Source organism: Mastigoproctus giganteus, chromosome 1 (genome assembly GCF_048544385.1).
Source record: "Mastigoproctus giganteus isolate SK-2022 chromosome 1, ASM4854438v1, whole genome shotgun sequence".
Lineage (NCBI taxonomy): Eukaryota > Metazoa > Arthropoda > Arachnida > Uropygi > Thelyphonidae > Mastigoproctus > Mastigoproctus giganteus.
Window position 1 is genome coordinate 14,553,657 of NC_143575.1, and position 13,215 is coordinate 14,566,871.

Sequence of the window (13,215 nt, forward strand, 5' to 3'; positions counted from 1 at the left end):
ACTGGTTGCAACTTTTGCCCATCTCTGTTCCCGCCTCTGTCAAAACCAAATGGTTCTATTGCCACTTCAGCCAAAGATAAGCTCCTAGCATCCTATTTTTCTTCCAACTCATGTATTGATCTTGGTAAACCACCTCGTACCATCCCCAGTACGCTCCATTCAACGCCTCTGTGGTCTTTCATCAAAAGGATGTCAGAAAGATTTTGATCAATCTTGATGCTATGAAAGGTCCTGATGGTATTTTCCTTGTTCTCAAAACCTGTGCTCTTGAACTTACTTCTATTCTGTGTGACCTCTTTTCACTTTCTTATTCCAAAGGTGTGTTTTTCCTTCTTCTTAGAAATTTGCTCATATCCAGCAGTTCCTAAAAAAAGAGTGACAAATCCCTCCCATCCAATTATCATCCCATTTCAATTACTGTTACTCTTTCTAAAGTAATGGAGCAATCAATTAACTGCCAACTCTTATTAACTATCTAGAAAACTTCCATCTCATCAATGATCACCGGTATGGATTCCAGCAGCGATCCGCTGGTGAGATTCTAGCTTATGTTACATATCTATGGACTAATTCAATGAAAATGTTGGTGAAACTCAAGCAGTTGCTCTTGACATTTCAAAGGCTTTTGATCTTGTTTGGCATACAAGTCTTCTTAATAAGATTCCATCTAATGGTTTGCAAACTGTTTTTTGTAATTGGGTATCCAGTTTTTTTCTCTGCTGCTCATTGGGGGTGATGAAAGTTGGCTCTCTCTATCTTCCAACTTATCCACTAATGCTGGTGTTCCCCATGGTTCAGTTCTTTCTCCCACTCTTTTCCTCTTGTATATTAATATTAATGACCTTCTTTCATTGACTGGAAATCCTATCCTGCTGATGACAGCACATTGCATTCCATCTTCCAGTTTGAGAAACCTTGCCATGCAAAAATGGTTTCAATTTCTCAAATATCCACTACCAATTCTTTAAATGCTGATCTCCAGGTAATTTTCCAGTGGTAACAGAGATAACTTAGTTGACTTCAATCCTTCTAAAACTCAGTCCTGCCTTATATCTCACAAAAAGGAACCTTCTGCTTCTATGCTCATCATCGAAGTCACTCAAATTTCTAGGCAAGATCATATATCTCTATTGGGGATTACCCTGACTTCTAATTTGGCATAAACACATTACAAATATTGTTTTCTCTGCTTCTAAAAACTGAGTTTTTTTTTCTTTCACTTTTGGCATTACTTTTCTTCCAAACAGCTGTTCACACCACACAAATCCACCCATCATGGAATACTGTTCCCACATGGTGGTGCCCCAAAATCTCTCTTGGGCTTCTAGATTCCATTCAAAAGAGGGCAGTTAGGTTAATTAATGAATCATCTCTAACAGAGTCTCTCCACTCTTTCTCATAGACATTCTGTTTCTGCTGCATGCCTTTTCTATAGATATTTCTATGTGCACTCTTCTTCTGAATTGGCTTCTATAATTTGCTGATCTCTCTCTCTCTTTCTTTCTTTCTTTCTCTCCAAAAAGCAGTCTGAACACGTGCCACAACCAGTCAACATCCTTTTTACTTCTTCGTTCCAACTTCAAACTTCTTCGTTTATTCATTCAACTTCCTTTCTCTGGAACAACCTTCCTTCGTACGTATTTCCTGAAAATTACAATCTATAGAAGTTCAAGTCTAATGTCAACAAATACCTTCTTTCATCTTCTCAATCTTGAACCTATGCAAGGTACTAAAGGTTCCAACATTTTAATCTGGATTTCTCCTTCAACCACATGCTATTCATTATGTAAAATATTCTCACCACGGAAGCTGTACTTCCAGGCACCTCTACCTGTGGCTACACAAATGAGATTACTACTACCTACAATTGCAGCTATCCTACTATATAATCACGATTACAGGTTATGTTGTGCCAATATTTAAGCATCTTTTTTAAGTTTTTTTTTTTTTTTTTTTAAATGGGACAAAAATGACATATTTTACTAAAATGACGGGACGGCCAGGACATAGCAAAAAAATGGCAGTCCCATTGAAAATGGGATATATGATCAGCCTACTTCTGAATCTTCTTAAAAATGTTTTTTTAAGTGGGCTGTATTCAAGGATATTTGAGAATCAAATGTTAAGAGTTAGTAGTCTGATTATCTACTTAGTATACTTTTGTAACACACATGCAAAGCAGTCATCTCACTTTAACTGGAGCTAGACCCGATTCTGTGATCGATCTACTAGTCTGCTATATTTGCAATCCAAGTAGATCTCAGAATGCCATGGAGGTTAGTTGTAATGGTCAAAAATAATGCTCCAGTTTAATGTTCAGTGGTTAGTTTATTTAATTAGAAAATTCTCTTCGCGGTGGCATGCTTTTTTTTTATTTATTTGTTTTTTTTTTTTTTGTTTTTTTTTATTTATATCATTTCATTCAATTTTTCTGTCAAAAGAATCATGGACCACTTAAATTACTGCTATGCCTGGATTTTAACACATATACTGTATTTCCCCATGTATAAGACACACCTTAATTTTGGGGCCCAAAATTTGAAAAAAAAAATGTATTACATAAAGTTATTGAACTCAAGTTTTATTCATCATAAAATTCATATAACTCCTCATCACTGTCAAAACTCCCATCCATTAGCTTGTCCTCATCTGTGTCTGATGATGAATCACTGTCTTCATATATTGCCTCGTCCTCAGTTCCATCTATGGCATTTGAAATGCCACACTTCTTAAATGACTTGACAACGATCTCAATCTTGATATTATCCCAGAATCTTTTCACCCGGGTACAAACTTCTCCTATAGTTGGTTTCTTCACTCTTCCTGCTGGTGTAAAATTGTCCCCAGAAGACTTCATCCATTAGTTCCATTCATCTCTCATGGCAGCTTTGAAGGATTTGTTAATGCTGACATCAAGTAGTTGGAGCTGGGATGTCAAGCCTCCAGGTATGACGGCAAGTTTTGTTTTTTGCTCTGCAGCAATCTTCTTTGTGTTTTTTTGTTATGTGTGCCCTAACTGATCAAGCACCAATAGGGCAGGTTTGCGTAAGGAGCCCACCTGGTCTCCTACTCCAAACTTTCTCAAACCAGATCTTCATCCCATCCTGGTCCATCCAACCCTTGTCATGAATGTGGACAATCACTCCCCAAGGAATGTCTTCTTTTGGCTTTGTTTTGCATTTGAAAATCAGCATAGGAGGCAGCTTGGTTCCGTCGGCACAACAAGCTAGAACAACTATATAATGGCTCATTTCATGTCCACTTGTCTTCACAGTTACAGTTCTTATTCAACAGTTCTGTTACTTGGGACATCAAATTGAAGGGGGACTTCGTCCATATTTGCAATCTGTCCCAATTCAAACTGATGTGTCTTCCGACATTGAATGACAAAACGATGAAATTCAAGGATCTTCTGCTCATAGCTTTCAGGCATCTTTTGGGCAAGTCTTGTGCGTGTACGCATCCTTAGTCCATTCAGTTTCATGAAACTGAAGCACCAATTGTGTCCTCCTTTGAAATCAGTAACTTCTTTTTCATCAGCAATTCTTGCCTCATGCTGAACCATTTTTGTGGACACAGGAATTCCAATTGCCCTTTGCTCTTCAATTCCCTCTCTAAATCAGGTCATTTTGCTGACTTGCCCCTCATGGCCTTTTTCTGCCGTGGAATTTTCAGTAGGGTTTCTTCTTCCCGTAGCCAGTCTCGGATTGTTTTCGCAGTTGGAGGAGAACCAAACTTACGTTCAGCAGCACAATTTCCATTCACTTTTGCAAACTGGATCACTTTTAACTTGAATTCCGCACTGTACGAAAATCTTTTCTGAGCCATTTCTGGGCAGAACGTGGCAAAACGTAACCTAATATACCACTAACAAGTGCGAAATAATGAGTGCAAAGACAAGTGCAAAAAAGCGGGAAATGCAAGTAAAAAAATCTACAACCACTGTATAAGACACACCCAGTTTTTAGACCCCAAATTTTTCGAAAAAGGGTGCATCTTACACATGGGGAAATAAGGTACCCAAACTAATAAGACACAAGAAATTGTCTTGCCCATTATATTAAAGGTCCAGGCATTATCATTGTGCTTATAATATATTATATTATGGCAGTTAGTCATTCGTTATGCAAATGCATGAATTACTTAATGTCATGTTAAAAAAATTCATTCATTAAATTCTGGTTAATATTATAAATTGATATTAACCACTGTTCATAATACTTAAACAAGCATACATTCAAGAATGTTTTGATAAGGTACAATATATTCTCAACTGAGTACTGTTGTATTTAGCAAATAGTCAATGTTGTTACTATACATCTTATTATATGATAATATCATTCTAATAAAGCTTTTTCACCTCAACATGGAAAAAAAAAAAAAGAGAAAAAACTCAGATGCACACTTTGACAACAGCATGAGGTATGAAGTTCAAGGACTGAACTAATATTTGGGAAATATGAATCTTACCAACTATTCAGATACCTTTCCACCATTGTAATCTCCTTGACAATGTACACAGATTCCAATGTTTCTGCAACTTCTATATGCATCCCTCTAGGCTGCTTTTAGAATTGATAATAATTCTTGTAAATTTTAATAATTTTCCCATTTGTTGCAAATGGCTTCAGCTTAGGAAACAGAAAAATCATAGGGAGCAAAATCTGTTGAGTATGGTAGGTGGGAGACCCATAGTGTTGGAGTGCTTTGCAAGAAATCTGAAGCAAACTTTTCCAGCCATTTTATATGAACAGCACCACACAATCACCATAGAACTGTTTTGTAGCATTCCTGGTTCACAAGCTTGCACTGTTTGAGCAGAACAAATTCATAGTGAAAACTGACCTTAAGTCAAAAAATACAAGCATGAGTTTCACATTTGATCAAGATTGTCCTTTTTGTGGCCTTGCAAAGTCTATTGAAAGGACTGTGCTTTTCCCTCTGGGTCAAAGCCATACAACCAAAACCCTAACAGAAGAAAAACAGCACGGATCAGTAGCAGCATAATGACGATTGATTCTAACATGCAATAACTCCCTGTGACCATCAGCAAGGATGCTAAGTAAACTTGGCGGAAACATGTCACGTTCCCAAATCTTGTGTTAAAATTGATTGACATGTCCCATAAGAAATAGCAGATTCACAGATAATTAAACATCAATCACTCCTGATCAGATCACAAACATGAGCGACTGAATCAGGGGTTTTTGAAACTGAAGGTTGGTCACAGCAAGAATCACCTTCAATGGACAAGTAGCCCTCTTTAAACCTTGAGAACCGTTGAAAAGTCTTTTAATGACAAACAGCACCTTTTTTGAAATCTGCTAAATCTGTTTTTAACATTTTGTGGATTTCTGTTGCACTGCCCCTAATTAGAAACAAAATTAAATGAAATTTGTCACTCTGTTAGATTACTTATTTCTAAAATGCAACAAAATACACAGAATGCCTATCCAGGTGTTCTTTCAGTGGCAGGATGCACAGGAAAATCAAGAAATGGAAATTAGTTTTTTTTGGTAATTTGAAGTGCTTATTTTCTCGCTAATTTTCAACACCTATTCAGCACATGCTAAATCAGAGTGATTATAGTTAAATGTAATCACTCTGATTTTGTTCATGCATACTATGCTAGGTGGGTCACCAAATATGCTGTGACAAATCTCAATTCACTATGATGCCTCAGTTTCAAGATAAAAGGTCATTCATTTTCTACGTTTTTTGATCGTACCTCATTCATATAGCTTTTCTACACAAAAAAAAAAGCTTCACTGGTGAATTATAAAATTCCATAATTATAACAGCCGTTCAATTTTTAGGCATGTAAAACACCTGTTATCTTCATGTCCATACATCTCTCCCTCTCTGTCCATCTGACTATGTGCATGCAACAATAGTTCCCAGTGGATAATATTTCATAAATTTTATATTTCACTCTTTTAAAAAGAATTGTAAGAGCCAGCCCAAATTTCATTGAAATTGCACAAATAGAAATCATGCAATTATTATTTCCTTTTTTTTCTATACATATTATATCAGCAATACATATATTGTAGCTAAAACTAAATACAGGATATTATTATTACATTTTTAGCTATAGCTTATGCTTTTACAATACTCACCTTTTAATCCATGTGGATGACGATATCAAATTCAAGTGAAGCAAAATGAATTAAAAATTTGGATTAAAGTTAAAAAATGCCCCAAGGGAAAAAAAAGGACACTACACTTTTCTCAGGTTGTCATACATAAATAAACTGTGATCTGGCCCAATTACCGACATGGTTGTCATATAACCATTATGTATGACAACCTGAGAAAAGGGTGCACTTCATTTTTTTAACTTTTTAATTCCAATTTTCAATTCATTTCACTTCACTTGAAATCGATATCTTCAACCACACAGATTAAGTACTGTAAAAGCATAAGCTCCAGCTAAAAGTTTAACAATGAAAACAACAGTAAACAACAAAAATATAAGTCCTTGCTAAAATGAATATACTGTATATTATGTTTGCTACAGTGCACTCACTGGAGGAATGAAGGGCCAATAGGGCAGATGCACAGAAAATAAATGTCGCAGTTTGTGCATACGAAACTTGTTGCTTTTTAGAACTTTTTTTTTTTTTTGTATATATAAATAATGAATCATTTTCTTATATTAATTAGAACAAAAATATGAAATGAACTGTTATATTTCAATTGTTATTAAAATCCAAAAAGAAATAAGTAAAATACATTACAAAAATATTAACCACATATTGCAATCCAAAGTACGAGTTACTATTTTATAAAATCACAGAAAGCCCGCAAAATATGTGCTACATTTCAATTATTTACCAACAATTATTTAAATTATTTAAAAAAAAAAAAAAACCTGACGGAAATAAGTATGAAACCTTGAACGAATATTACATTGCGTGGTGAGGTGAAAAAACAATTACTTTTATATTATTAGTTAGCCAATTAATTGGTATAAAGATAATTGGTTATTTTCATTAATCACAGAAAAATAAAAAATACAACTTATTTAAGAAATAAAAAGCGAACATGCCTGAAGTATAATACACTGTGTATATTACCTAACTTGTCTCAATCTAAGAGAAATGAAAATGCAGTATTACTTCCAAAAAGGGTGGTTAATGTTAAGATTATTATCCTATGATCTTAGATTAAATATAAGTATATAACAGCCACTCATTTAATACACAGAACTAAAGGATATTTTCTTACTTAAAAAAAAATTGTTCTACATTCCTTTTTTTCTTGTACTATGAATCATATCACGGAAAACAGTTTTCAACAGAAATATTTCATTGCTGTTTTTACTAAGAATCAATATCTACCTTGTAATGTTGATTTGTAATGTACAGCCTCAGGCCTTCCCCTCTCATCTAATGAATCACAGCTTTCAGTAACAGTACTTCCATAAGTGTACATTTAGATAACTGAACAAAACTAGATGACTGCTTTGCTAAGCTGTACAACAGAATGAAATAAAGAAAAAAAGTTTAGACAGCAGCAATGTCCACTTCACAGCTAATAGTGTGTTTAGCAACAATTCTAAATTTCTCTCAAAATTAAAAACAGGGACATTTTATGAGGGAACTGAACATCCCACTTAAAGAATACTAATGGTATAACAGAAAATATTACTGGAAAAAATAAATCTCGTCATATTAATACTACATGGAAGAAAGTTTAGCTACAGCATAACTTGGAAAAATTCCATCCTTGGAAGTTTGGGATGTTAACTGTATCACACCAGGAAACAATTATTTGCTACTGGTGTGAGATAAAGGGGGAGGGAGAGGTGCAAAGAGGGGGGGAGACATCTCACACCAATGGCTCCTAACAAGTCAGAAAGTAATAAAACCATTCCAGCCCAAATGAAACCACTAAACTTTCAGAGATTGATTTTTAATTAAACTTGGACTGACATTAAAAGATCAGGATAAACAAATCAAGGAACCTTATGAAACTGGATATATGATATATATAAAAAGAAATAAGGGTATTCCACATTAACTAAAAGCAAAGAGGGATAGAGAAAAATAGACAAAATTCAAAACACTTGATATTAAAAAAAAAAAAAAAATTCTACTGACAATGAGCAATCATGTGAATACACAATTTTCTAAAATTTACTTAACTTTTAAAAACATTTCTTTATACTTGTTATTTCACTTCAAATTTGTATTAATACAGATATTTTCTGCATCAACTCACACTAATGGGTCCATATGAATCACAGTCATATAATTTCTATAAACCAAATCCTTATTTCTTTGCATACAAAACTAAATGCATCTAGTGAGTTGGTTCCATCCTGAAAAACCTGATCACTGGCAAACTACCTCTTTTAGTATTAGAATCAATGCTGGCAACTGAAGTGAGCTAAGAAAGTGCTGCTTTTTTTTTTTTTTTTTTTTTCAAAAAGAGATATTGTGAAACTATAATAATAGGTGGAATGACCTATTACAACATAGCTTGGGTCTATTTCCTTCCATTACCATACATTCTTGACTTCGGTGAGGATTTATCATCAAGAAATACTACAGTTTATAAACTCGTATCTTGTTCATATGTACTATATGGGTCAACAATCTCATCTCTCAATAAGCTCATTTTTTCTGAATATGCCAACATAAAAACTTCTCTCATCCATGATATAAAACAAAGGGTGCCAAACTTGTTTAAACCTTAAGCACCTGTGTTGAAAAATAGTTTTCTTATACCATTTAAATTTTCTATAATAGGGGAAATATAATTTATTCTTCTCCCATACTGCTTTTCGACATTATACATACCACCATTGGTATATGTGTTTCATAACCAGAAAACAACTGATCTAAAATGTTAAACTAACAATTTTAAAATAGTCCACTGCTATTCTCAAATTATCATCTGCAAAATCTCTACCTGTTACCCATCTTACACAGTACGATTTCAAATCATTACATTTTAACCTATTGCAACACATCAGCATAATCCAAAATTAGCTAATGTCTTAATATTGAAAAATCTTATTTGCTGGAATAACATTTAAGAAGAATTTCGTGGCAATGAATTAGGACCTATAATTTTCACTAGGTCTGTCTGTCTTTGTACAAATAACAACATTTGCTGAATAGATTTTTTTGATATTTAGCAGTGGGTTACTTAATAAAAGTACAGTGACCAAATTCAATTTGGGAACAAACAACAAACAATTTAGAATAATACTTTCTTATATACATTTCTATCCAATTAATTCAATACAAGTTTGCTAGCATGTAATGGATGTCAGCCAACTGAGTAGGCAATAATTGCTTCCTGCATGAGGCCTGGTTTTCTGCAGGACATAATATAAGGCTGTTGGATGTGTAGCCTGTTATTAAGTATTTATTTGTATAAAATGCCAATATCAGCTTCAAAGCAGTAATCTAGTATTGGTCTGAAAAAGTTGCCTATTTATGGTATTTATTTCATTTTTAATAATTCTGTTTAGTTTATTTTTCTAATATTTTGTTTTACCTTTTATTTTTTAACTTTTGTTTTTCTAACCCAATTTATTTTATTTTATTATTTTTTTTAATTTTAGTTTTTTTCAAATTTAAGCTGAAAAGAAAAATTTTTTTTTTTTCTAAATTTTAATTAGAAATTATTAGTTTATTTATTGCTTCTTGTTTGTAGGGCAGCCAGCTTAGTATCACGCTAGTATCAATGAGAATCAGTTTCTGGATGAGTTAAAATCAAATCATTTAATAACGTTTGTGATACATCGGCTTTTTTTTTTTTCTTTTTTGACATTCACTACCAAAGCAAAAACTTGCTTACTGCACATTATCTGTAAATAAAGCAACACCATACGCACAGCGTCAAAAGTGCAAAGTGCACACAAAGTAATCACTATGACAATATACAAGTTAGGGCCATCCGATTCATTACACTGTACAAATGTTGGCTATGGATGTAAATCTACACAAAATAAACTTCATTTTAAATCTAGCATGCATCCATTTTAAGATGTTAAATTAACAAATTAATGTACATGTATACCTGTATATCTACAGTTACTGTGTTGTGCCACTAACCTTTTAAACACCAGACTTCGAAATGGTTAAAAATCGCAATGTTCTAAGTTCAAAATACCATTAAACTACAGATATTACAAAATTAACTATTTACATCAAATGGGCTTTCTGTAGCTCTACGGTCTAAACAATAGTGGCTAAATAAAAACAACAGTTCAATACCTACAAAAAAATGCAAGTAAATGGTATTTTTTCTCTTTCTGAATGCATTTCTAAAAACTATTAACACCCAACCTTTAAATAGACAAATTACAACTGCACTGAAACAATCCTTTACGTAAGCAATAGGCGTATCAACAATCAGCAATTATGTCGACTTCTTTTTTATATAGTTACGGGAAAATATAAACATATCTTAAAAAAAAAAATAAACGTAACTAAGGGTATAATACCTTCAACTCTTCGGAATCAGACATTTTGGCCCAGATTTAGAAATTACAGCTTACTGTATACTCTGCATCCCAATGGTTTATACGGGCATGACCCATACTGTACGTTCTAGGAAGGTACTTACTTTAAAACTACAGGCTAAGAAATAAGGCTTCTGTACATAGTGTAAACGCGTACACTGTAGGTTCAATTCGTACAGTTACTGCTTAACACATAGACACCTGGTGGTGACGAAGTATCATTAATCAAATAAACAAAAGAATGGTGCAAAAATAATTTCAGTTGCCAAGCGCCATTATAGGAGTTTATTTTGTAAATTTAATGTACGTATAATCGGTTATTATTTTGAAAATCAGTTCAATTAATAATCGGATATAGCAAAACATAACAAATTCTTTTGTTATTTTTAAATTTTCCTATACGTTAAAAATTTTTAGTATGTGCATAAAAACACACATGAATTTAATGATGGATAAAAAAGATTTATTTATTATTTTATTCTCGGATGCTAACAGCAAGATGCTATTAAAAAAACAAACTGGTCTTTTTTGCATCATTTAGCCTTTTCTACTATTATACTAAGAGCAAAACAGAAGTAGTTATACTGTTACCAGCAGAGTCTGATCAAACTCAAGTAGTTATAGAGTTTGTATGGTATTAGTTACTTCGTGATAATGAAACATTGGTAGTCGGATATGCTTATGTTAAAGCCTAATGACTGTGGGGAATATGATAAAAAGCTATAAATGTCACTGAATAGACAAAGAACAGTTCATTTTGGTTAACTTTACCTTGCTCCTTATAGACTGAAATTCGTGATCAGGCACGAATTTCATTTAGCGGGATCAGTTTTTTGAAGTCCTTGGCCAAATGTTATTTCAACATGTCAGAGAAAATACAAGAGGACCAGAGGCCAAATATTCTTAAATCACCTGAGAAGCCAAGTATTATGCAAGAATTGATAGTGTAGATAGAAACAAGAGTGTTATAAAATGAGCATCGTTCAAAGAAATTTCGGTAAATCAAAGGCAAAGGAGAGAATGTCAGTTTTAAGAGGTGGAGGGAGTATATTGGGTCTCCTTAGGCTCTATCAATTACAGTGGTAATTGCCTGTCGCTGGATACAAATGCCCTCTGTTAGTGGTAGCATAGCTAATTGCAAAGTCCTGGACGAAAAGGTTAGAGAACATCCTCCCCCCCCCCCGAATTAACATTTAAGAAATTTTTACTCATTATAAAAATATCTTTCTCTGATCTTCCAGGAGTTGACTTCAATAGATTGCTTTTGCCTCAGCTGGTTATTACGTGCCTGCAGAAGTTCACTGTTGGTATTTAGAAATCAGTTTCACTAAATATATAACTTTCTATGAAATTCAAGCTGTATCTAATGATATTGTTTGGCATGCAAAAGTTATGTATTGCTGATGTAGGATTTTAGGCATAAATATGTCTACAAATTGCGTGTGTTCTGTGGTTGATGTATTGTGGGCTGGACAAAAAAAATCCAAGTTTGTGGTGATAAAAACCATGTTACCCTCAACTTTTTTAACGATAACCCTTCATCCCTCTGTGGTGAGCTGGATTGTAACGGAAGCGAGGGGCATAGTCGGCGTGTGTCATCTGTCACTCCAAAGTCCTTAGCGATGTATTTCCTGTAGTTTTTGATGTTGATTACCTGGTATTAGAGAGTGAACATGAATCCCTCGGTTCCGGGCAAGAGTTTCCGATCGTAAACTATGTATGGGAAGGCATGCTATGTATGTAGTCTTGGTGGAGGTCATTGTAGTGTGTACCAAAAAAACAAATTATCATATTAGATCGAATAACTCAGCCACGGAGTGCAAAAAACACATAAAAGTTCCTCGAGTCAGCGACGGGATTCGAATAGGCGCCTTTTCCACCGGTGTAGGGAGGACGGTGATGTTACCACTATGCTACTCGCGCAGGCATTTTTCTCTCCTTTCCTTCTTTCTTTTTTTTTTTTTTTTTTGGTATCTGTAACTTGGTATCTATCCATGAAGCTTAGGCGACCCTGGCAGCGACTAGCCAGATAAGCAATCTATACTGTAATGGCTAGTTCACCTCCTAGTGGTGTGTACGGGCAACATGGAATCCCAAAAGAGGCCCCGCGGCCAAGAAGCCAGAAGAACAACAGGCTCCAACATAAATCGACATAAACCCACACTTCACATACTTATGGCATTTATAGAGTACTATTATCCTCACAAGAGTACTAAAGGTCGCAGTTGTGGGAAACCACGGTGGTGCCTCACCCGCAAATATTATGTACACTATGTAATGTCTACCATGAAGTTCCTTTTTCACCATTCTTTCTGTCTTTGCTTCTTCTGTCTGTGTGAGTGGGAGTCTCACTCTGAGATCGACAAACAGCGCTGTGTGTGTACCGTTTATAACGTCTGCGCGGTAGCACAGTGGTATCGTCACCGTTCTCCCACACCGGATGAAAAAACCCCGGGTTCGAATCCCGTCGATGACGCCAGGAAATTTAAGGGGGTTTTTTCACTCCGTGGCTGAGGCAGTCAGTTTCAGGCGTAAATAACAAGGTTTTTAACCCCAGAAACAGGGGTTTTTTCGTTCAGCGAACACGCAATTTACAGACAAAATAAATATATATGATAGAAGTAATCATTTAAAAGATCATAATTTTTTTTTTTTTTCTGTTCTGTTGTAACATTTTTTGTACATTAATAAATATTGTATATTTGTAAAATACAATAGTTTAGTATTTTATA

The 13,215-nt window shown here is 34.4% G+C and overlaps 1 protein-coding gene across 4 annotated transcripts in view; it reads right to left on the minus strand.

Moving 5' to 3' along the window:
• Positions 1–10,668, minus strand: part of LOC150090568 (E3 SUMO-protein ligase PIAS2-like) — a 391,669-nt gene extending 381,001 nt beyond the window's left edge. For 3 of the 4 annotated variants that reach the window (XM_090378788.1, XM_090378787.1, XM_090378790.1), the window contains exons 1-2: positions 10,466–10,668; positions 7,344–7,476 (exon numbers count right to left, since the gene is read on the minus strand). In XM_090378788.1, coding sequence (XP_090234914.1) covers positions 7,344–7,391 — 48 coding nt within the window. In that variant the 5' untranslated portion in view covers positions 7,392–7,476; positions 10,466–10,668. The remainder of the gene's footprint in view (positions 1–7,343; positions 7,477–10,465) is intronic. The other variant, XM_090378789.1, reaches the window with a different exon arrangement.
• Between the last annotated feature and the right edge of the window lie 2,547 nt (positions 10,669–13,215).